This window comes from Chiroxiphia lanceolata, chromosome 5 (assembly GCF_009829145.1).
Source record: "Chiroxiphia lanceolata isolate bChiLan1 chromosome 5, bChiLan1.pri, whole genome shotgun sequence".
NCBI classification, from domain to species: Eukaryota; Metazoa; Chordata; class Aves; order Passeriformes; family Pipridae; genus Chiroxiphia; species Chiroxiphia lanceolata.
In genome coordinates, this window is record NC_045641.1 from 14,639,196 (window position 1) to 14,665,237 (window position 26,042).

The following is a 26,042-nucleotide window of genomic DNA, read 5'->3' on the forward strand; positions in this document are numbered from 1 at the left end:
TCAGGCGGGGCCATGGCCGCGGGCGGGCGGGCGGCCGAGCAGCCGGCAGAGCTCAGCCACTACGTGGTGGCGCGGCCCATCTACAGCGAGCCGGGCTTCCAGGAGGAGAACGAGCGGCGGCCGCCGCTGCCGCCCACGCTCCGCGAGCGGGCGCAGGCGGCCTGCAGGTGGGTCCGGGCGGCGGGAGGGGACCCGGGGTGCCGGGGGACGCGCGGTCCTGGCGCCCACGAACTCCACCCGCCGAGGGATGGAGTGGCTCGAACAACGCCAGACTCGTCGGCAGACCCATCCCTGCTCCTCAGCATATCGAAGCTGCCGGCAGGGTGCTTCCTTCAGGGACCGCACTTTTGGCACCAGTACGTGCCTCGTCCCTGTCTGGAAGACACGACAGTGTCAGTCTCTGTCAGGAGATGACTGATGTGCATCAGCTCAGCTCAGCTCTCTGTCAGCTTGGGAGTCTCGGGGTTCTTGGGGCTCTCCAATTGCAGCCCCGTGGGGGGTGTCTTCATTACTTGTTATTCTCGCAGATGTTCTAGGAAAAGGGCCTTTCAAATTGCCAAGACCTTTCTGCCCATCCTGGAGTGGCTGCCCAACTACCGGGCGAAAGAGTGGCTGATCAGCGACATCATCTCGGGAGTCAGCACCGGCCTCGTCGCCACCCTTCAAGGTAAAGCCAGGCACGCCGGCGCCCCGCTCTCCAGGACCTTCCTATGAGGGAGCTGGCTCAACACAGGGACGTTATGCAGATGGAATTACAAATCTGGGGCTTGTTATTTAATACTAGATATTAGGTATTATTTTGCAATAAATAATTAACTTATTCCTTTTCCTCTGCGTGGCTAGAAGATTTAAATTTCCTTTCAGATGCTATCAAGATGTATTTAACTTTTCTTCCAAACGTTTTACTCAAAGAGTATCCATTCTGATATTTAAAATTTTAATTACATTGCCATGAATCAGATAGGTTATGTGGTCTTATTTCTCTTTCTTGGTTATCTAAGTCTGTAGTTCTCCTGCAGCTGCCTACAAAAATCTGGTTATTGTCCTAAAATAATGCAACTTTGATACCTACTCCTCTTTAAAATTCACCTCGTAAGGTTGTTCAGATATCTACAGAAGACAACCCTTAAGGATGTGGCGGTGTATTTGCATTTAAAAAAAAATTTAACTTGATGGATTTTCACGGTACATGGCTTGCAATATTTTTTCCTTACTGCCTTATTGCATTTATTAGTAAAGCATTCAGTAAATGAACATATAAGGAAGTGGCAGAAATAAGCAGAAATTAATTAAAATAAGCTACTTAAGGAAGACTCAAAGGGCTGAACCATCCAGCCTGAGGCAGCATCCATCAAAAACAAGACTACCTATAACTCTGACACATCCACTACATTAATTTATTTCATCGCAATAGAGTTCTTACACTATTTTCACAGTTTTTGAAGACTGAGGCAGGCAAAGCTAGCTGTGTCAACCCCACGCTTCACCTCAATGAAAATTCAGTGTTTGCAGAAGGGGGCAAAGATTTACATCAGGAACAAAGCAGGTTTACGCATTCCCAGTTAGCCACAAGTACTCCCTCTTGTCTGTTCCCTTGGAGCATGCTAGGAAAGCACAGACTGGCAGAAAAAAAGCGTTACAAACTGCTGCTTCAGACAGAGGGTGACCTGAGGAATAAAACAAGTGATTCTTTCCCTAAGAAATTCCCAAAGAGAGTATCTGAGCTGGAAGATCTTTGCTGAAGGTAGTAGCACACTTACAGGATTCCCCTGCCTTTTTAAAATGAACTGGGCTAGATGGACTTTTCATATGACTTATAACAGTTATTATGCTCTGACTGTAATCTCCTCATTTATTTTTTTCAGTGGTTTGATTTTTCTGCCAAATAGAATCCATTTGTAAAACCAATTTCTGAAATATACTGTTTGGTATCCCACCTATGTATTAAAAAAACCAAACCAAACCAACCAAACAAACAAAAACAAACAAAAAAGGAAAAACCCCCCAAATTAGTGCAAATCTAAACCTAGCTATAATTTTAAAAAATATAATAGTTCTGACATTTTAAAACATACATTATAGGGAAAATCAGCCAAAATATTTGCCAAAAAAGAGGCTTCTGGGATCTTGACATCCCTGAAGTCCTTAACTCCCAACAGCTATGTGTGTTGCTTGCAGCCCTCCCACCAGTCACAGTAGTATGACCAGGACTTCAGTTGTTTGAACTATTACAGGTTTTTGCAGCATCTTTGAAGGAGAATACTATACTCTGCAGTGGGAGCTAACTAGTGGGACATGATACTGAAGGCAACTTTTTTTATTATTATTTGCTGGATTTGACAGCTTGCACAGGTATACAAAGGAAGAAGAACCAAAACTCTCAAATTTGTGTGACTTACTTTTGGTAGTTCAGTTTATAAGCTGATACTGGAAAAAGAAGTAGCCTAATTTTCGCAAGGGCTGAATACACTGAAGCATATTTGTAGTGCAATAATTCAGAGCCTGTGCTTGAAATTTCTGTCTATAACTAGAACACTTCATACATCCCCCCCTTATCTCTCAAGAGGCAGACCTTTCACTCTTGCAACAATGTTCCCCACTTAAACTTCCCATCTGAGCCTGTATATTGTACTACCTGTGTGAATATAGGAACAACTTTCAATATTTACTCATCCAACTACCAGTGTGGGATATATGGTCATTTACAGTCATTGATACTCACCTATGCACCTGCAACTGATTTACAGACAAAACACATTCTAAATTGCATCTGGACAAAAGCAGTAAATCTTTCTGAAAGTCTATTCTAGAAAAGACAGGAGTTTGCTGAGAGATTTTAAATCTGATATTTTGATGATCTGTCATTTCAGGTTTGGCATATGCTTTGCTGGTTGCAGTCCCTGTTGGATATGGTCTCTATTCTGCTTTTTTTCCCATCCTGACATACTTTTTCCTGGGAACATCAAGGCACATCTCAGTTGGTAACTGCGTGTGTTCAAGTTTCAGTGAATTATCTATTACAAAATGTTAATCCTTACTGTGGACATTCATATTTCATACAATATAACTACTTTCTGAACCAAATTGGCTATGCTGAACATTAATATTGGTGGATCTAGGGAAATTAAGGCTTATTTCTTCTCTATACAGGCAATTGTGCATAATAGCTAACTTCAGTTGTGCCCCTGCTTTTTGCTTGAATTTGTGCTGAAGTTTAAATCTTGTCTTTGGCTACACTCTATGCAAGAAATGACAAGATCGAGGCCTCAGTAGGCAGTATGAATGACAGACATATTGTCTATCAGCTAAAGCTCAAGATGGCTAAAACAGAGCTCTTTTAGTCTTCTCTACATGCCTTACTTGCTGCATCCTTTTTGATTACTGTGGACAGTATCTTCTTCTTGCCTGTCGCAGAGACCCAGAACCTGTGTGTGCACTCCAGCCTCGCTCTAGGTCCTCATATCAAGGCTATGGGTAAACCTTGTTGATTCTTTCTGAATACTTTTAAATACGAAATCTGTCTCCTGTCAGTTCTCACATTTAAAATTCTTGTTACAGCTTGATCGCTGAAGTTCCTTTCTCTTCATTCCAACAAAATCTAGTCTTTCATCGTTTGTTTCTACTAAGAATAGATTGTTTCCACCCCCCAGAGCTTTGGCATGGTATTACGCTTTTTCATCAGTTTTCTTCTCTGCTGCATCGGTAGCATCTCTATGTTTTCTCAACTTTGTTAGCCTCTTTCTACCCTATCAGCTCACATTTGCTATCCAGATCTAAGTTGTTACGTCTATTTATGGTGGCATTCCTACTTTCTAGATTATCAAGCACTCCTTTTTTTATGCTATTCCCAATACTCTTATTCATAAAGGTATCTGTAAAATTAACTTATCCTTCTTTAAGACGTTTTGAGACATTTTCCTTTCCTGCAAAATTTTAATAAATGACTGCAACAAATATGATTACTTTTAGATTGTGTGTTGCTGACACAATGATCACTCCCTCTATATCTTGCCCAATGTATAGTTTCAGTCATCTTTAGCCAATGTAATAGCACACGGCTGCCAAAAGATGTGGTCCTGCCACCACGATCATGTTGGGATCCCTGACCATGTAGCTATGTGGCACTCTGGATCAGCTGAAAACTAGCCATGACAAAACCAACCGAACAAACCAACCAAACAAAAAACCCTGAAAAAAAAAAACCAAAAACCCAAGCAAACAAACAAAACCCAAAATTCAAATAAATGTTGCTTTCACCTGGATTGGTGATCTGCTTTGTCTCGTTGTGGTGCTGATACAAGGGAGATGGTTGGAACATGTTGAATATGTTGCCCCTTTTGGCCTTGGTACAGCCCTAAATTGGCTCAAGCAAAGCATGGAACTGCACCTGTACCTGTATGAGCAATGCAACTTATTTAAGAAAAGAATTGTATCTTTGTGTCATGTATGCAGTGCTGCAGCTCTGGGCCCCCTAATACTACTAATGTAGCCCAATTAAAATATTACATGGTTTTTCTGATTTAGAGTTTCTTGCCTAGTCTGATAAAAGCTTCTTTTCAATGTATGTTAAACTTTACTGTGTTTTGTTTGTTATTACAGGTCCATTCCCTGTAGTCAGTTTGATGGTGGGATCTGTTGTATTGAGCATGGCTCCTGATGAGCATTTTCTCATAGAAAGCATTAATGCTACAGGGACTAATGCTACTGGGACACTGATAGACACTGAATCCAGAGATGCACAGAGAGTGCTGATTGCTAGTACTCTCACATTCCTGGTTGGAATTTTACAGGTAAAATAGTTGACTTGAAGACACAAGGTTGACAGTGCTTTAATTGTAATGGGAAAACCTATGGCAGGAAAATACCTACCAGGCCAGTCAGACATTTTCCTGTAGTAAAACACAAAAATGGAGTAAAGTTATCTCAAACTCTGAAGAGCTTTTGGGGGATTATTGTTCTTATCCTGGGCATAGTCTATGACAGCCTGACTGGGAGCACAGAGAGCAGAATAGCCCTGTGATTGCAGACCAGAAGAACTAAGTGCTAATGGTGCATTTCCCAGAGCTTCCTTTCACACCTTTCTTCAGGTCTCTTTTAGTTCCTTGGATGGATGACACTAAGCTACACTAGGCTGAAATGGGGGAATATAGTCCTAAGACTCTGTATCAACAAAGAGAAAAGACAAAGCATTAGAAATCCCCAAATAAAAATGTACCTTTTTGTTGTTCAACAAGCTGTTATTCTTCATGATTTTTCCAGGTAATATTTGGAGTCCTCCAGATTGGTTTCATTGTGAGGTACCTTGCAGATCCATTGGTTGGGGGATTCACAACTGCAGCTGCTTTTCAAGTGCTTGTGTCACAATTGAAAATAGTCCTGAATGTTTCAACTAAAAATTATAATGGTGTCCTTTCCATAATATATGTAAGTATGCCCTTCTAATCTGTTTTGGTTTTATGACAGATTTTTTATATTATTGCTTATCTTCTGCTTCCATTTCACCCAGGAATGCTTCATATATATATGGTAAGTACAGGGCATTCATTTAGTTCTCACTCTTACGAAGATCTGCAGCTGTTCATTTATAGCTGTGGGGCTCTAAGTAGCTGCTTTGAGGGTTCCCCAGACAGAAAGTCTTACTGCCACCTTTTTCAGGCAGAGCAGTTTTTCACATAAAGTTTAAATGTAATTATCCAGCAAAACAGTTCTTCACTTCTGGAGACTACTTTTTGTCCCACCTCTTGCTTTCTGGCTTATTGTGGAGGATATTTCATAATTTCTTAACACTGTCAGGTCATCTTCCAAAGCTGGCCAGTCCCAAGCAGGTCATTCTGGTGGAGGGCATTGTTCTCCATTCCACTGTGTAGCCATGCTTGTGAATGCCTAAAGAAGGATGTGGACTCCCACTCTTGGGCCAGGTGCCTACTGGTTAGCAAATGTGAGGCTAAATGTTGCTATCACAGCCCCATTTGTTGATCTTACAGAAAATGATCAAAGGGAAAAATGTCTTGGCTGCACTACAGAAACACTGAATTCCTAGAGGTGTTACGTTACAGAATAGTATCCTTTCCCAGGAAAATTATTGAATTTGTCAGTGACTTCAGCATGAAACTAATCAGGTTCACAGTATTTTAGATCTTCCATAGTGCTTCATATTAGAATAGCAGGTTCTAAAAGAGGCTGTTCTAGGAAAAAAAAGTGTATTTAGAGATTTTACATGCCAGTTCTGGCAACCAGACTAACAAAAATACATCAGACACCTCGATCAGCAATAATAGGATGAATATAACTACAAGCGGCAAGGTAAAATTTAGAAAAAAAATCAAGTGGATTATTTGGGGGGGGAAAAAGTATTATGGGCCTTTTCAGAATTAATGAAAACTTGTTCCCTCAGAAAAAGGAAAATTAGGTGCAACAAATAATACACCCTAGAGCAGACCTGGCGGGGTGATGGATTTGTTAATCCAGCAGGTTTTCCATCTCTTGTTTATGTTTATTGAATGGGCGGTACCTTTAGTAGAACATATTTTTTAAAAGGAATTACATGGTTCTTCCAGCTCCTGCAAACCTGAGTGGAATGCTGACTTTTTAGGTTGAAGTTCAAAGCTTCTGTGTTCTTATAAGTGAGCCGAGTCAGTGTGTTTGCAGATGCATGTAGAGCAGAGAAATTGTGATTTCTGGTCTGCTCAACCAGTGACTGGCTATGTCAGCTTCAGCAAATTTTGGACTTGCTTCAAAAGTAGTGTTTAACAAACTGCAGCACTAAACATCCAACATTAGCAGAATCCACGGCCCAAAGTTACAAAGTTACTGTTTCTCTGTGAAGTGGGGTAGTGCAAGAGATGGTCAGTAAGAATGGGATCCGTGGTAAACAGTACAAAGGGCAAGAAGTGGCTTCAGTCAACCAAAGGAGGGCATCTGATCCAGTGTTTCAGGAAGGCTACTTCTTTAGCTTATAAAACATAGCCGATTAAACACTTAGATGCTTTATTTCAAAACCGGAGTCTTTTCAGAAGGGTGCTGCTGCTGCAAACCTCCCCTTGTCTTTAAACCAACAGCTCAGTACTGAGGTAGCTAACCTGGATGCAAGAAGTCTGTTTCTAACCCCTTTTCTAGTAGATCATTCTGTTACAGCTGCTTCACTATGCACGGAATAATTACATTTTCTTGAAGACAGCAGGCAAGTGAGAACTACCCTGATGCTTAGGAGGAGGACAGAGGAGTATTTGTGGTTTTTCTGTAATCATCCCTTCTTGTTTTCTCTGTACACTTACTTGCAATAGACAATAGGACCAAACGAGGGCATAGCAAGGATAAAGGCAGCTGCTTATTGCAGCCCAGCTGTGAGAGTGCTCCAGTCTGGGACTGAACTCTTCTGGGAGGGTTAACGTACTGTAAAGTGAGGTTTAGTGACATTTTTTGAAGTGTAGGATTCTTCACAGCCTGGTAGGACCTGTGTGTTCATACTCATTCTCTGTATGTCAGCAATGGAAATAGGAAACATGAAATCCTCAAACCACATGTACTGTGGCATGTAGTGAACCAGAGTTTTGCCCATGGATCTGGTAGCTCTCTTTTGACTAGAAAAATGAGGATCTCTGTGCTATTAATCAAAGTGAAGAAGCTGTAGATCTTCCCCTCCTTGCTCCAATACAGGTAGAGGTAAACTACAGGTAGGGAGTTAACTCTTCTTACTTAGTATTAATTGCCTAAAAATCGGGAAGCAGAAGCCCCCTATGTGGACAATTCTTGCAGTTATGCTTTTTCTGTTAAAGTCCCCATTAAATTTACTGATTCTGTAGCACCTTGACAATACATTACCCTCAGGCTTCTCCAAGCCTGAACAAAGAAGTTACTTGGCCTTCTCCAAAACCTCATGGATCTGGATCATCTCATGAGTATTTTCACATTCTTCAAGTGGACACGGGCATGTTTTACATTGTAATTTTTATTTTTCAGACTCTTATTGAAACATTTGAAAAAATTGGTACCACAAACATTGCAGATCTTATTGCTGGACTCCTCACCATTTTTGTCTGCATGGTAGTTAAAGAACTAAATGATCGGTTCAAACACAAGATACCAATACCTATACCAATAGAAGTTATTGTGGTAAGCAAAGGGGCATTATCTGAAAACAGATAAAATAGATGGGTCTAGCTACAGGAAGACAAGAAACCTTTTTAAGTTTTAAAACTCTTGTTTTATTTTATTGCAGACAATAGTAGCCACTGGCATTTCATATGCTGCCGACTTGGAAAAAAAATACAATGCAGGCATTGTTAAGAGCATTCCAAGAGGGTGAGTGTCTTTGTTTTCTGGGAAATAGGTATTATTTTAATTGGCTAAAAATGACAGTGCTAAGAGAAAAGACATGAAAGAAACATTGAGAGCTGTAACCTGAGTTTAGAACTCAGATCTGGAGATTTCCTGAGTTTTATTTCTGCCACTGTCAATTATGCCACCTAAATATAGTGCATAGCTTTCCTTCTTCTGTAAAACGAGCTTAGGAATGTCTGTCTGATTCATTAAGTTCATCTGATAATTAATTGCTTTGTGCTCGTGAAGTGACTATGTGACTACAGAAAATGTAAAAAAAAATAAGGAATTGTAATAAAGAAATTCTGCATAGATTTAGTTTCTGTAGACCTAACTTACCCCACTGTGGTTCATATTCATGCCACTACTGTTATCCCAATCAATCTTGTCACTTCCACAGTCATAGGAGCAAGGATGCTGAGTATTACACTGGTAGAGGCTTCTACTTGAAAGATTCAGAACACTTCACAGTAGTAACCTTCACATTCCATTTGGTATTCGGGGCTTGATTAATTAAAGTTTGTGGAAACACAGCAGGGGATAAAATGTTTTTGAGATCTTCTGAAGAAATATGTTAACAATAGTATGAAGTGTCATTAACATATTTATATAATTCATCATACTATTCAATACATTCTTTATTCAGTGCTTCAAAAAATGTAGTTTTTCACTTTGCTATCATAAGGCCAAATCTCAGTCATGCTGAGAACAATGGGAGCTTTGTTGCTGACTAATAGCACCAGGATTTGGGCTATGGTGAGCTAGATAAGCATGTTCTGTATGTCAATGGCCTGTTTCCACCTTTTTATTAACTTGAAACATTACACTTCATATTATAAGCAACCTGTATGCCTCCACCTCAAACTCCTTGACAATTCTAGTAAGAACAGAATTTAATCAAAATTGGTAACACTAATATATTTTCTAAATGCTAGATTTTTGCCTCCCGAACCTCCAAATGTCAGCCTGTTTTCCCAGATGATAGCAGCCTCCTTTTCCATTGCTATTGTTGCTTATGCTATTGCCGTATCTGTGGGAAAAGTATATGCAACCAAGTATGACTATGCTATTGATGGAAACCAGGTATGTATGACAAAAAAAATGTATAAACATAGTGAATGTAAGTTCTGTTTCATGTTGATTTATGTAGCCAAATGAAAGAAACACCATTCACACATGTTTTCCAGACGAGTGCTGAAGTCTGACAGGAGAAATTCTTTCAACTACTGAAAAAAAAATTAGCTGGAATGGCCACACAGAGATGAGCCAGATGTGCTCTATCTTCATTCTAATTCCTTCCTTCTGTGTTGCTTTAGTGACTTCAGTAGCTCTGAAAGGGTAAGCACTGTACAGAGGAATTTTCTGCTGAAGTAAAGTTGACATGGCCAGCTTTAGCAACCTGCTTTTCATTTCCTCTTGTAAGGCATATTTTGAGGTGTGTTGCTGGGGCAGGGAAAGGCAATGTCAAGCTAAGAAGTTGCTCTGGACAGCCTTATTTAGGCTTAGTCTACATGCAGGGTTTGTATCAGTTGAACTTTTCAGTTAATAAATTGTTGTACTTCTCAGCATGACACCAGTTACATCACTATAAATATAGTTGTAACCTAATAGATCAGTCCTGCAGCTTCACAAAACTTAATGCCTACCAGCATATGAATGTCCTTGAGTAACTGTCTGCAATAAATGGCTGAACTGCTTTAAGCATTGGTTTCTAAGGACACATAGCTAGAATGTGACATGAGCTGTGCAGTCACCAGCTCTTACAGGATTCCTGCACTTATTCAGTGTTTCCACTGGGGGTTTTGTGGCTTTTCCATGGGTGTGGAAAAAAAATGTCAGAAAGCTTCCTTGTCCTGCATCTATGGTAATTTTTAATTTTATCCTTTGAGCATATTAGAAGATGCACTCACTACATAAATAGATAAGCTGAGTACTTTGGCTAATGAGTCCTTTATTTTAGTACTAATGGATTACATAAAGTTTGATTTTGGAAACACTGTTTTGCAGTACATAAGAAATCGATGCTGGTCGTCAGTTTACAATCCACGAAGTTCATATCTGGTAACACTTTGTCTTACAGTTGCCCAAAAATAAATCTCAAACAATAATACATGATCCTGGAAGTGCTGTTTATGCTGTTCTGTTGTTGAATATGTTCTGCCAGCACTGGTGTGCTTTAACAATACTGTTAAATATTGTAGTAGAAGAATTAGTCTATAAAAGCAAATTGCCTTCCTTTCAATACTATGAATTTTACATATAGCAAAGGTTAAATGCAGCCTCGAATGATGGACAAATAGTTTACTTGATCGGGAGAAATTAAAATAACATCATAGAAGCAGGTAGTAAAATAATTTTGAAGGATGAGTCAATATTATTATCTGCCAGTGTTTATATTGTCTTCACAGATTCATAGATTAATAAGACCTAAGAACACTGGGAACTATACTTCCAACATTTTCTCACAGATCCCAACTGTTACACAGGAATAGGCATGAATCATATAGGTCTGTTCTGTTAAAGAACATGACTTCAAAATCCTACTCTTTTAGATGAAGCTTAACGAAAAACTTCCAGGAAATTTAATTTTGGAGAAAAGAAGGGATTCAAATCTTAAACTATATTTTTAGAAGTTTGCAGTGAGGAAAAAGCTCCTGTGCCTGTGTCATCTTGGTGAAAACAATGTTTCTGTCAATTACATGGGGTTGCTTGCAGGCAGGTCCCAAATTCCTTATTTCCCAGCAGAGGAATGGCCCAAATCCCAGGACATAAAGCTCCCATAGTCGTTGGCATTTGCGCACAACAATGAGCATCAATAGACACCAGCATCTGTGACTGGGGCAAATATATGAGAATTCTGCTTGGGACTCAGTGTGAGTTCATTGAGATGTTTAGAGTGAAAAACTTCTGGCTCAACAAACTAGAAGTTTTCAGTGAAATTGTGTTTTATTGCAGAGTTCCTTATTAGTTCTACTAATAATACAATGCTTTGTATTAGTTAAAGGCTTGTCTAAACTCAGTCTGTTGGTACTGATCAAAATAATTTGTTTAGCTGATGATACCTAGGAGTTAAATTAGACAAGTGTAATTCTTAGAAATGTTAGGAAAATTGATGGAAATAAGCTTTAAACACCTTTATACTCAGATAAATATGTCCATGTCAGGGGGAGTATACCAACTTCTTTGTATTGGTTTTCAGAGGTAGCTGCACTGGCACAAAAGGAATTTGTGTTAACATTTAACAGCTATTACTAGTTCATACTCTTCTCAATATTATTATGCTACTTACTTTATCAACTGCTGCAGAAGCTATTGTCATTCTCCATTGCAGAACTATCTTCAGACATCTGTATTTACAGCATCATCCAATTATCTTTCAGGAATTTATTGCCTTTGGGTTCAGCAACATTTTTTCAGGTGCCTTTTCTTGTTTTGTTGCAACTACTGCTCTTTCACGGACCGCAGTCCAAGAAAGTACCGGTGGAAAGACTCAGGTAATGACCTCTTCTTACTAGTACTGTGCACAGGTAAATTTAATTTTGGATAGTGCACAGACTTCACAGAGGGGTGAAAATAGTCCTAAAATGACTATGTTGCTAGCACATGGAAAAGCACAGGTATCTTAGCTCGCAGCTCGTGCTCTGGTAGTGAATCATTTTTGTAGCTCTGCCAGAAGAGGGCCATCAAGTTTTACATGAGTTACCTTAGAGGTCAGAAATCCTTCAACTCTAGTTTCCCCAGAATTCATTCCCAATTAAAGGATTGAGTTTGTCACAGTAGGAATTCAGAATGAGGGAGGAAATCTCTCTCAGCTGGCAGTGCTAAATTGAAGCTCCCATGTGCTGGCCTGAGCAACGCTGCCATTTGCCATTCACCATCAGCCCGTGTGCCATCTTTCTCATGTTGAGTAATCAATTTTGTTTAACAATTCTACAGTTTTGCATTTTTTAACACTGGAGAACTACAGGTTATCCAGCACCCCCTTTTCCAGCTGACACGCAGATTGCTCCATTTATCTATCTGTGTAACGTAACCTCTCTGAGAGCTACTACCTTGCATGTAGTTGTTTAGACTACCTGCTTGATTGAATTCCTTCTGTGTTAGCTGAAGTGTGTATAATGATTGCCACATATGACTAAACACAGTGACATTTTGGAGGGTCTCCTTGTTCCTAAATAAATGAATGTGCAACTACTTGTACCTTTGTCTTTGTAATCCTAGAAAGATACAGTAGAGTCTTAATAAGTTCATTTCCTGTAAACACTCTTTTCTTTGCAGGTTGCTGGTATAATCTCAGCTGGGATTGTTTTGATTTCTATTGTTGCCCTGGGGAAATTGCTGGAGCCCTTACAAAAGGTACTGTACTCTTCCTCTGCAGCCCAGCCACATCAGATGCAAATGCTCAACTATGACAGACAAGATTAATATCCCTCTATAAACTAAAGTGACTGATTAAAGACCAGGTTGTGGTTTATAGTGTGTAATGTTGAGCACTATCTTAATATGCACCTTTGATTCTGAATATCGCTTTTTCATCGTTTTTCTTCACAGTCTGTGTTGGCAGCTGTAGTCATAGCTAACTTGAAAGGGATGTTCATGCAAGTGTTTGATGTTCCGCGTCTGTGGAGACAGAATAAAGTGGATGCTGTAAGTGGCCTAATTTTTTCTTTTCTCCAGGAGGTTTTTTTCTGGTTCTGGTTTGCTTGATTTGGTTTGGTTTTGTGGGGGTTTTGTTTTTTTTTTTTTTTAGCTTTTTAATGCCATCAAGTTTCCTCTAACTACCACATAAACAGGATTTTGTAGAGTTAACATCAGAAAACTTTTATGTGTGTCCTCAAAATGCAAGTGCCATGAAGTCAGTTAAAAATTCCCCATTTTAGAGTTTGACACAGTATTCTGGTATCTTCTTTATTCTCTATACCCCAAGTAAGGGTGCCAATCAGGGTATTCATGTGCAGTGATGACACAGCCATCCTGTGTTGATATGGCTTGAAAAGCAGAACAAAGATGACCAGTTGCCACCTTTACCATTCTGATTTTATCTTTTGCACAGTTTAAGTGAGTCAAAAAAGCTGACCTTTCCTTAATTCATATACATATATTGTTACCACATTAGCATCCTATTTGCCTGCATAATCTCAGGTAGCCCTCAGAAAATATGTTTTCTTCTTGTAGCAAGACTAATCCAAGCTAGAATGTAGATTCATTTGGCATGCTAGGGGATGTATGAAGAGACTTCTCTTATGAACCATTATAACCATATCTCAGGGTACTTGCTCACATCTCCCACTGTGTTTTCCATGGAATAGACCTTCACTGTGGCTGTTAGGGCAGGAAAAGATTGCATGGAAGACATTTTCTCTGTGCAGTCCTTACTGTGGTTAGATCTTACAGTTAGTGTCATTGGGCAGTACCTGCCTTGGAGAGATCTGAGGTATTTTAGTCAATAATTTACTAGTTTATAGGCAAAAGATCCCACTGATTTCAGTGAGACATGTGAGCACTCAGCTTTTTGAAAGACTGAGTCTACTGCGTGTTCTGCCTGGGCAGTGACGTAGGAAGGAACTCAGGAGTGCACTTCAACTGTTCTGCCTGAATATTCAGTGGAGGCTTTAGAGAGTGCCATCAACCTGTTAATACAAAACACCTCTCTTTGCAACAGTTCTGATTCTTAGATATCACTGAGTAATCCCCTCCCCTCCCTATATGTCTGCAGGTGGGGCATCTTACAGTATTTTACATCCTGGTAAAATAAATTCTTCCCAATTTCTAAAGAAAGACTAACAAATATTGCCACCATTAGAAAGAAGTAAATACAATGGTTAACTGCATTGCCTTTAATTTCACCAAAGTAACTGGATCCTTGAAAAATGTTGTTATGTTAAAGAAACCCCTTATTTCCTAAAAAGCTAACCATGCCTAATAAGATAGTGATGGATAGAAGCATCTTGAAGAAAGAGGAAGACTTCTGTATGAAGTCAGCTAATTGCCAGTGTGCTACAATCATCTCCAAAATTAAATTCTTCTGCCACTCATGTTGTCTGGTCTAGTGATTCTTTAGTGTGACCAGGAGTCATATGTTGTAATTAAGAGACTTCACATTTGTTATTTCCTTTCCAGATGATCTGGGTTTTTACCTGTATAGCATCCATCGTTCTGGGACTTGATTTGGGATTACTTGCTGGCCTTTTGTTTGGATTGCTGACAGTTGTGCTGAGAGTTCAGTTGTAAGTAACACAAGATCAGAAGTAATTCTTAGTGTTATATTATGAAAAAGGAATACAATATGCTGAAAAGCAAGATGATTTGTGGCAGAAAATCTGCTTGGGTTTACAAAAATATTGAAATTAAAATCATCTTTTTTTTTAGAAAAAAATACTCTTTGTGTGCTATTATTTAATTAAACTGATAAAAGAGAAGCTGCATTATTTTATCGGTATTTATTTCATATCATGTTGGCCACTCTGGTGGTACTTAGCCATATGTTTTCTATATAGCCACATAGCTGAGTTCTGGAATGGGATAGGAACATTCCAGATAAAATATAAACAGATGTATGGCTTCTGTAATTAACTGATCATTATAGTAACTCTTAGCAGGTAATAGTACTACAGTATGTTGCAGATGCCAATAACTTTTTCACTTAGTGCTTATGCAAGGTCGTATGCCTGTAAAAGAAGAACAAGAGCATGAGAGTAAGAAAAAGTTTTGTGCTGATTTGTTGCTGCTTAAAGAACATATAGTGGTAGAATGGTGAGAAAGGGTAGATTTTAAGTACCTTATTTGATCATCATGTTACTTTTCATTGATCTTTTATCTGAAAATACAACATAACTCCTTACCTTCAGCCTGAAGTCCGCAGAATATGGTTACTAGCATTACCAAAGGATAGGTGCACTGTCAGCAAATGCATAAAAGTAAAGCCTTGCAGAAGTTGTTACACAGTAGTAGATTATAAAAAACGGAATTTGAAGAGCCTCAAAAAAACATTCCCAAATTCAATTCAGATGTATGTAATCAAAATATAAAAGGGAGATGAAGCTTTACAAGCTTCAAATCAATTTACTTCAACAGTTAAATTTATACTGGAGACTGCAAAATAATTTGGTTTTAATATTGACTGAAATAAAAATTAAAAAGGTTGGACAAAAAGATTTACGTAACCTGAAAAGAATGTAAATATATTGTTTCAGTTGATATGAATTGAAAAAAATGATCAATTTTTTTCAGAGTAAAAAAATTGTTGGGGTTGTTTTTTCTTTTTTTAATTCAAACTAAATTAATCTGCTTTTGAAATATTTTTCTGGTTCCAGAAACAAACTCAACAAGTTATCCACTCAGCTCTAAATCAAAATGGTGCAGGAAGTAGGGGGAGACTAAAGTACCTTGTCTTTAAAAGGCCCATTCACTACAGTAACACAAAATAGATCCAACACTTTTGCAATGAGTCTGTTAGTTTGGCATTAGAAAGCAAACTATGAGAGTCTAAGACAGTCTGTATGCAGCAATCCCTTCAATTCTGTGAGTGCCCATGTATGATGTTTATCTTAAATATCTTTTCTTTTTGTTTCTGTTAGTCCTTCATGGGGAGGCTTTGGAAACATTCCTGGCACAGACATCTACAAGAAGGTCAAGGACTATAAAAATGTAAGTCATTGCTGAGTTGTTTCCCTTCAGTCCATAAGTCAGTGTAAGAAAAAGTTGCGCTTTGCATATTGTGGACTTGAATTTGGAAGTGGAGTCCTTGAAGATAACAAGTTTAAGCATTAAATTCATCTTGATCCAGATGGTTGGTCCATATCAATGCTGGGGCTGTAAGCTTCTGAAAACTGAATCCACTAAATTATCTGCAAATATATGCAATTTTTGTGAATTAGATATGTAGTTGAATTGTTGAAACAGTTAAACTGCTTCTTATTAGTCAAAATATAGTTGTTGCTGCTAAACCTTATATTCTTTGGCAACAGGTTATAGAACCAGAAGGTGTGAAGATTCTCAAGTTTGCAAGTCCAATTTTTTATGCTAACATTGATGGACTGAAAAGCAGCCTCAAATCCACGGTAAGTGATATGTGATGGGTTTGGAAGCCTCTTAACTAACCCTGAGATTTCCTCAGAATTATATCTATGTTAAGTTAAATAATTTTGGTTCTTTTTCTGTAGGTGGGATTTGATGCAGTCAAGGTATATAATAAGAGACTCAAAGCACTGAGGAAAATACAAAAGCTAATCAAGAAGGGAAAATTAAAAGCTACTAAGGTAAACCTTTTTTTTTTCTTTTGATTCTTTCTCAAAGGATTACTGTTGCAGCTTATTACTTTAATTATTAATTTCTCTGTACTAATCTTTAAAATAAAGATAAAAAGTGTGACTTATTACAATAGTAGGAAGTCTATGACCTGCAGGAGACTTGGCAGAGCAGTGTGCCTACTGCCAAAGACCCCACAGCTCAAGCAGCTGTGACAGTCATAGTGTTAGCAGGAATGGAAGCAAGAGATACCCTGATCTTACCTCTACCCCTCACCACCTCAGATTCTCTCTGTGCAGTGAAAGTGCTGCCTCTTGAATGTGTCCATGTGAGCTGTATCAGTTGGCTGGTAGACTTAGCCTTCTACATCCTCTTTTGAGAAAGTGGCATATGTTTCTCCGAGTACAGATTGTGCATTTCAATAATTAAATGCTTACAGAAGTGGACAGCTGTGGGCAATACAGTAAATCTCCAGAACTGGAATTTAGAAATCTGTTTTCTGTTCTCAGTGAAGGATGCAGTATTTCCTGTATATATTTCAATTTGTGATGCAGTTAAATGCTCAGTTTATGTGACATTCCAGCTTTTGACCTGGAATCATATATAGTAAATCTAATTCAAAGCTGAAAATACTGATCTTAAATATCTCCTAGAAATGAAGCTATTGAGGGAGGGAATCACTCTGAGATACTTATTTTTCCAGATAATGGCCTGTTTGCAGGAAGATGCTCTTTCAATAAAGAAATAAAAGGAAAGGAAGTAATTATGTGCTCTACCTTGTTTTTCTTTAAATTATTGTATGTCACGCAACAGGAGACAGACAGGTTCTTTTAGGGATCCTTGCAGAATGGTGATGACACTAAATTATAGTTACAATTATAGCTTTATTTTTCTTAACAGAATTTTGTGACTAGTATAGCACAGAATTTAAGATTGGAATGGCACAGGATTTCTACAAACAGAATTAATGTAGTACAATTTAAAAGTAGCGTAATATAGAATTTATAATACAACTTAACTTACACTCTCTAATCACCTAGACCCTAACTTAACTTAGGGTTTCTCTGCAGATCAGGTCAGATGGTCTGATGCATCAATGTAACAACCATAATCTAGACTTTAAAATTACATACAAGAAGATGAGTCACCAATACTCAGAGAAAACAGAGAACAGTGGAGGCATCCCTGACCACAGGGGGGGTGTCACAGGTCTCACTCTCCAGCAGCAATTTTGGTCCTAATTTCCCACTTAGGACTTGTCATAGACAGTGCTCTGTGCACTGTTACACTTCTCTGTTCTGTGATGGGGTCATCAAGAACAACCAGGTGTCTGGGACCTTCAAGGCTGGTAAGGAAGGGAGTAATGAGTCTGATGCCCAGGAATCTTGAGGCCAGTAGGGAGGGGAAGAAGAAATCTGTTTGAGTTGTCTGCTTCATTCACAGGACTTCAAGGCCTGAGAGTAAAGGAAAAGGAAAAAATACATGACCTGCTCAGCTATAGAGAATGGCTTCCTGTCTTATAAAATGGCATTAGTTATGCTAACCATATTACCAGGATTGGGAGCAGGGGGTACTGGTCACAAGTATCTGTCCTGTTCGTTCTTGAAACAGAAAGTATCACAGGGAAGTATTTTCTCTAACTCCAAAACTTTCTCCATGATTAAATTCTATATTCCATGTACATTATCTGCACATTAGAATGGCATCATCAGTGAACCGGGTATTAATAATGAAGCTTTTGAGACTGATGAGGATCCTGAAGACAACCAAGATCTTCAAGTTCCCACCAAAGAAGTAGAGATCCAGGTGGACTGGAATTCAGAATTGCCAGTCAAAGTAAACATCCCCAAGGTGCCCATTCACAGTCTCATTCTTGATTTTGGAGCAGTAACCTTCTTGGATATTGTAGCTGTGAGATCAATAAAAACGGTAAGGGTGTTTTTTTTCTGATGTTTCATGAAAATGAAACTAGTCAATATTATGTAAATCAAGAGCTGTTAGCTGAAGTTAATTTCCGAGTTTTTAAAAGTCTGTTGTTGAAAAATATCTTCAAAATTTATACAGCAAAAGGTAAAATGTTGGTGTGTGTATTTTAGGTGGCAAAAAAATGCATTAAAAAACAATATGAAGGTTGCATAGTCAAGTACTCAAAAATCTTAACTGTAAAATGTGGTCCCCTTATATGCATATGTTATGAAATATTTTGGTTATATATTTTCTTTCCACATGCTTCCTGCTTTAATCTGGGCACAGGATGATGCTCACTCAATACAGAGGTAGTAAAAATTTCATCTTACCATCCCTGCTCAGTATTTATCCACTAATTTATTTATTCATTAATAAATTATGAAGGAGGGAAGAATTATTAATTTCTTTGTATTTTCTGTGGCTAGTATCAAGGGCTTCATCAACATTCATTATACTCATCTTCAAACATCACACTACATAATAAGGAGATAATATTCCTGGTTTAGGGAGAGGGAAATGAGGTGCAGAGATTAAGGCTAAGTATTTCCCTTATTTTTTGGCGCCGAGTTACAAGTCTGTAGGACCAGATTGTTCAGACTTTAGTATTTTAGGATATTTTGTATGTTCAGATTGCTGCTTTCACTAACTTAATTTTGCAGTTGGGACTGCTTAGCCTATATATAAATCAGATTTTTACCAGGACTCTAGTTTATCAATTAACAGAAAGGAATGGAATTGGTAATCACCTCTGAAAACACTATTCTAAGAGACTTACCTGACGCCAGGGAGACAGGGGTAGATTCCAGTCTCCCACTTTTTAACTCAGTGAAATACAGGAGTGGTGTGTGCTTTGCTTTAGCCTTCTGCATAGTTTCAATTAATTTCTGGCTCCTGAGACAAAAGAGATATGGGGTGCTTGGATATGACTCTTTCCATATGTAGCTTCTTCATCCAAGAACAAGTCCATCTGGTGCATGGCATGAGGGAAGAATCTGTGTAAAAAAACCTTCATGTGCCAGCGAATGATGGTATTGTATCACACATACATGGGGGGAAAAAAGCTTGCTCAGGCCCACATGCTCTTGTTTCGAGAGATGATTATTCATATTATGAGAACAGAATGAGGACCTTCATTGGCAGCAACATTTATGTGTGTAAGATGAATAGTTCCACTTACATAGTCAAAGATAGGCCACTTCAGCAACCAGGCACTTAACAACTGGATCATTAAGTATAGCAAAGTACAGCAGTACCGTATTTACAATGAAGAAACAGAATGTACAATTCAGAATGAAGACACTCAGAAAAAAATGAAGTGTGTGTGCCTACACATTACTTATATAGACACATATACATATATGTATTTTCTCCTTACAGACTTTATTTATTTATGTACTTGTTGTAAACTTTTATTTTTTTTAGATAATCAAAGAGTTTGAGAGAATTGATGTGAGAGTATACTTTGCTTCATATCAAGGTAAATACCCAAATATTCCTACTATCACTCATGCAAAGAATAAAGTGAAGATGAGAAGGAATCACTAGATGTGTCTGTGGGAGCACTTGTGCTAATAAATATGTGAATTACCATGCTGATAAACATTTTGGACTCTTGTGGGACACAAAGAATGGTGGGGTTTAAAGGAAATACGGAAAGTAAAAGTCAGGTCAAAGCTATGATCGATGGATTCATTTGGCTGTATGTTTGATTTCTGATTGTTGCAACCATTTTGATATTTATTTTTGAAATTACTTCAGATTGTATAAACAACTTTCTTTTATTCAGACAACCTTATATCTCAGCTGGAACGGAGTGCCTTCTTTGATGACACTGTCAGAAAAGACATGTTCTTTTTGACTGTCCATGATGCTGTGCTCTACATAAGGAATCAAATGACATACAGTGACAACAAAGACCCTATATTTGAGAAGGTAAGGATATCCTGTAGTACACTTCCCTTCCTTCTATCATCTAGCACTCATTCCTGCAATTTCCATTACAGCATGGCACATTGAAAACTAGACATAGAACTGTAGAACAAAAAAAAAAGTGAGAGTGTAGTAAATTGGGCAGTTTCTGTAGTACATGAATATTTTTCTAGATCAAAGGAAAGGTCTGTCTACTCCAGGAGCTTGTTTGTGAAAAGAACATGAGAAGCAGGACATATGGAGAACATTTCATCCTAAGACACACTTTCTAGTTTCTGACACCTGGCATCTTAAGAACTTCCTCAGCTGGAGGGTTGCATTTGTAACATTATATTTAATTGTCACTGATGGAGTTTTCTTCAGTGTGTCTATCATACTCCTTTTGGAACCTCTTCACACATTTTAACTTGACACTGTCCTGTGGAGATGGGTTCTCTCCTTTTTAATGTGTTATATGACAAATATTTCTTGTTTGGTTTAAGCCTGCTGGACTTCTGGATTGTTAGCTGCAATGAATTCCCTTTCCCAATACTATTCATATTTCATAGACCTCTGATCAAAGCTACAATCTCATTCTACTTGTGTGGATGTGTACGGAAGCTATTCCAAGCTAGTGTTCATTCATACTGCCCTTTTCTGTGCATTTCCTGGTTGCATTCTGTAGTTTTTTACATAACCAGAAAACTCTGTAGCATGTAAAGATGTGGGCCCACGTTAGGAAAATGGTCTTATAATGTCCTCCTCTTTTTTCACCACAATTCTTTCCCTTGCAATCACTATTACAGTATTATGAATAAATAGCAATCACAGTTAATATTACTGATAAATAACTAGGACAGGACTTTATTTTTTATAATTTTGCATATTACTATTTTATAGTAGAGATCAACATTTTGTGAATGCAGTGTATACAGTCTACACAGCAGTTTAGAGATAGATTCTGGTTTTATTATTTTTACAAAGCTATAACTAGACGTCAGCAGAGACAAGACCAAAAGCTCTGCAATTTTTAAGTTCCTCTCAGCTGAACTAAATCGACATCTTCATCAAGGAATAGCAAACAACAGTTCTTGTAAGTTGTGGAAATTATCTTAAGGTACTTCAGAGTAAAAATCAATTTCAGTGATATGGACAACATCATATTTCTCAATTTCTTTCCAAGATTGCACTCATGCAGGAGTCTAAAGAACCCATAGAGTTCACAGAAACAAGCCGGCCTGGTGATGAACTTGATGTTCAGGAAGAGGTACGTATTGTAGAACTGAATGTGTCTATCCCTCTGTCTGTAGCTTTGAGTCGTGCTGTGAGAGTATGGCCCTTAACTGTTATCTTCTCCGTAAATATCCTCTCTGGATACCTGGATGTCAGTGCTGAGTGGAGGAAGTGAAGTTTTTCTTGAGATGGTAGTAGATTATATCTGCATAAGCATCTTATCTCTGCCACTTTAGGGCTACTTTTGCCTTACACAGGCTTATAAATAGATCTAAACACACATTAGGTGCCTAAAAGACGACTTGGTAAGGCTTGAGGCACCAGAGTCCAGAATTATGCTCAACATCCCCCTTTCATTCCTAACGGCAGAGGGGGTCAGACAGAAATGCTCACAGATCAATATGATTGGCAAAAATGTCCGCTTTATTAGAGGAAAGGCAGCTTATATGCTGCCTGTGACATAGAGACATGTGATTCTTCCCCAGGTTACATTGGATACATAAGGAAAACACACTGAGCTGTAAAGTACCAATTGGACCACAGCAGGTGTCCATAACACTTGTTTTCCTGCCAAAAGAATTCCTCCTTCACCTTGGCACAAGGCCTGCAGCCATATTAGTGGTGCAGTATTTTTACTGTCTGCACCCAGCCATGCCAAGGTAAAGGTCGCAGAAATGCAATAGAAATTGTTCGCACAATTTCTGTCCTCTGACACATTCCTCCTTTTAACACAGCAGACACCTTCTTGCACAATCTGCTTTTTTTTACAGAAGTTACTTTCTCTGTACTTTCACTGAGTTTTTAGTTAACACATACACAAATTTTCCCAGGTGGTGTATACTCGGAACTAACCACAGCCTGTTTCTCTCCACCTTTTAAAAACCATTTCTCTAGGCTATGCGCAGACTTGCTTCATGAAGATGGACTGCTGGTACTGTCCTGCCTGTGAACTCACAGCAATATTTACGCACCAGTACTATATAAACATTTTCTGCAATGAAACCAATCTTTGCACTGGAAGAAAACCCTGATTGTTTTTCTGAATGATACAGATCTCTATAACTCTCCAAATTTTAGCTAACATTGTCCTGGAAATATTCTGGACAGCAAGCACTTTCCAATATGATACATTTTAATAAAAAAGAAAATCAGAAGATTATTACAAAAGATTTACTGAGTTTTGGGACTAGTCAAGCAGAAGATGCACTACACTTTTATCACTGTGTACAGGATGAAACGCTCCTTTGTGGTCTGCCCAGGAGAGCTGAAGAGACCAAAATCTTTGGATGGCAAGCCTTTTGTTCAGTATTTGTACAATGCCTAGAGAAAGGGCAGGAGTTCTAGCTGGCCAAGGCTTGGAATTGTAGAACATTAGTATGAGAATATGCGCTGTGTCACAATAATTTTTTCCAAGCAATTCCTTAAATTGCTGCAGGTTGTTAGACAACTGAAACAGGTGATAGGTGAAACAGTCACATGAAGAGAAAACAGCACTGAACTACTAAAAAATTTTAAATAGGATAAGTTTCAAAAGACACTTGGATACAGGCTCATTAGTTATGTATTAATCCCATTGTGGCAAATCATGCACTACTACTTATGATCATTCCTAAAATGAAGTACACACCGATTATTTTGGCTAGGTTACATAACCTTCATCAAGAGGCAGATCATGACATAAATTAAGGAAAACCTTAGTGCCCATGTGCTTAATGGAATCTGTAGAACAAGCTGCTACTGAGTGCAAGCAAGAAAGTCAGAATGTGACCTAGTATAGAGGTTTATGGATTTTTTAAATTGAATATAGGAGTATTTTTTTGTCTAATTAATAGTTATATTTTTTATATAGCAGATTTTTTCTTTTAATATTTTACATCAAACTGCTGCTGTTCTTTTACATTTGAAAGTCCATAACGCACAAGTGCAATCATTTACAAAAGATAAAGGATTTGACCTGCGAAACTTTAATTCTTACTTTCCGACTATATAAAGTAGATATGCAGGAAATTAATGTTCCTAATTTTCATCAAGAAGAAATGTATTTTGATGTAAAACAGACTGCTACCTTAAATTTTTTAGCACTGTGTTAATTTTTTTAAAGAGAAGAAAACCCTTCATGGTGAGGAAACCGATAAAAACAACAGTGTAAGAAATGCCCTGCTATAAAATGTCTTTAAGTTTAACAGTGTGGGTTAATTAGCTTCAGTATCTTCACATATTTAAGTCTCTTTATTTGATTACATCAGAGAAATTTTCGTACATCACACTGCACAAATATTTCTGCTGCAGGTTAATGTTAGTGGAAAATCTCAGGTGTAAAGCTAAGCACTAAATAAATTATTTTGTCCTAAGGACCTGAAAGAACTCCGTCAAAATCAGTGGGGAAAAAATCCTGTAAACTTCTGTCAGTAAGGCAGTATCTTACATAGTAAGTAACAGCACCAGACTGACATCTTTATTCTCTTAATTAAGGCAAAAAATTCAGCCTTCACAACAGTCAGTGAAGTTTCTCATTTCCCATGCAATACAGGCTTGAACTTAGGTGATGTCCAAGCCAGCAAACACAGGATTGTATTCATAATGGACATAGGCCATTGTATGTCAGATGGGCATCTCCACCATCTAAGAATGAGGCAAATCAGACCAATCTGCACCTCTTCAGATGGTACTAATAATTTCTATTTACACTAATGCTTTTGCCCAGGCTGTGACTTGATAATTCATGCTTTTAATGCTACCTGTCCTCCTCCTCTCCCATTTGCCAGCTAGGTGGCACTTCTGCCCGCCTTACTGACTTGAAGTTCCTTTTAGACCATGGCCCCAGCTTCTCTAAACTTGACTACAGGGAGCTGTTGCCAGTGCACAAGGCCAGTGACATGTTTCTTAGAAGCTGTACTGCCTTTCTAAAACAGATGTACATTTTATGTAAAAAGTAAAATTTTCTACCTGGGACTGGTAAATGAGCTTTCAGTTAATTGTCATGCAGGACACATACTATGGAAAAGATGGTAAAAAAAATGGTAGCAGTGATTTTTTTTTTTCTCAAGGGAACATACGCACTGTGAAGTTTAAGTATAGATTCTTACTTGACAGACGTGGGCTTACATTATTTTTTGAACTTTCTCTATTTCCTGACCGTACAGGTATTTAAAAAGCAATTAAATATTCAACAGTCTTCCAGTTCCTTTCCAAACAGGACGTTTCAGCTGTGATTGTGATAAAGTATGATGAAATGCACTTGTCTTTGGCCTGCATAATTCTTCCAGGCATGGCTGCATCTGTTCTTAATTTAACTGGCACAAAATATTCAGCTTTTTCTGAAAAACAGCATTTCACACAAAGCCTACAGTGGCATAGAAGGGTAAGAGGGTAATATGCCAAATGCATTCAAATCCCTCTTTCAGTGGGTCAGGGACTATGTGCTTAATTTTCTATGTATCCATCAAAATAATGGATTTTGCAACAAAGCTGAAATTCTCTACAGTTTTGTACTAATTAAAACGTCCATAATACAACTAGGTGTGCTTATCTTTTTCCAGTTGGATGAAGAAGCGGTATTTTTGTATGCATTTTGAGTATTCCTGTTCTGTCTTTGCATGTCAGGTATTAAATCTGGAGATGTATTTTTAAGTTGCTTTACCCTTTTAAAAAGCTGCATTTGAAAAAGTAATTGTATCCATTAACTAGAAAATAAAGTTGTGCACACTGTAAACACGCTCCTTGCATCTGCATGTTTGGGGGTTTCTTGTTTGGTTTTGGGTTAAGTTTTCTTATTAATTCTTATTATGAGGAGATAAAGGATATAATGAAGGGATCAGTGTCACGCCTCACTTAGGTCTGAGTTTTGAGGAATGAAGACAAAAGGGAAAACCTGTTCTGTTTGCCCTGTGTGAGTAAGACAAGAAATGTTAGACTTAAATGGCAGCTTTTAAATGTTAAGGCTGTAAAGATAATGAGCGACATTGTCTGCAGGGACACAAGATCCCAATCCAGGAGGTTTCTAGCGAGACAATCACCAATCTGAAGTGCATGGAGTTATCCCTGCTTTAGGGTTGTGGAAGGACTGCTTGAGGTAATTTTCTACTCATAACCTACGATTCAGTTCTATTTATATTTCTTTCTTCAGTGCTATGGAAGCACTCTATAGACAGAATCCCACCGAGTTACATAGGAATTACAAAACGCCAAGTTTATGGAAATTACGTTAAGCCCTCTCCTGAGCTACTGAGCTCCATTGCTGTGAAGCTTTTGAGTGCTCTGGAGGTTCACCGTTCCATCATTCCTACAGCCCGACTGTCAGGAATCTGCCGTTCCCATGTTAAAACTCAAGGCTGACCATGCGGTGTCAGACCTCTCCAGTGTGCACT

General features: G+C 38.3%; 1 protein-coding gene across 2 annotated transcripts; it reads left to right on the top strand.

Annotated features, from left to right (window-relative positions):
* Positions 1 to 25,401, top strand: SLC26A4 (solute carrier family 26 member 4). 2 transcript variants are annotated; one of them, XM_032687722.1, is made up of 21 exons: positions 1 to 167; positions 528 to 667; positions 2,871 to 2,981; positions 3,415 to 3,474; positions 4,600 to 4,790; positions 5,260 to 5,424; positions 7,960 to 8,112; positions 8,219 to 8,301; positions 9,255 to 9,402; positions 11,700 to 11,813; positions 12,598 to 12,675; positions 12,871 to 12,966; positions 14,440 to 14,546; positions 15,897 to 15,966; positions 16,287 to 16,379; positions 16,482 to 16,577; positions 18,265 to 18,495; positions 19,957 to 20,011; positions 20,321 to 20,466; positions 21,626 to 21,709; positions 22,570 to 25,401. In XM_032687722.1, exons 1-21 carry the CDS (start codon positions 13 to 15, stop codon positions 22,591 to 22,593), a joined length of 2,400 nt encoding a protein of 799 aa, XP_032543613.1. In that variant the 5' UTR covers positions 1 to 12; the 3' UTR covers positions 22,594 to 25,401. The 2 variants fall into 2 exon arrangements, with proteins under 2 accessions (XP_032543613.1, XP_032543614.1); XM_032687723.1 differs by lacking the exon at positions 3,415 to 3,474.
* The last annotated feature ends 641 nt before the right edge of the window (positions 25,402 to 26,042 follow it).

What these genes read in the sequence shown, in the direction of transcription:
- SLC26A4 (XM_032687722.1), top strand. Translation starts at nt 13, where the DNA reads ATGGCCGCGGGCGGGCGGGCGGCCGAGCAGCCGGCAGAGCTCAGCCAC. An exon ending in CGGGCGCAGGCGGCCTGCAG is followed by an intron (nt 168 to 527) that starts GTGGGTCCGGGC and finishes TTATTCTCGCAG; the next exon opens with ATGTTCTAGGAAAAGGGCCT. An exon ending in TCCTCATATCAAGGCTATGG is followed by an intron (nt 3,475 to 4,599) that starts GTAAACCTTGTT and finishes TTGTTATTACAG; the next exon opens with GTCCATTCCCTGTAGTCAGT.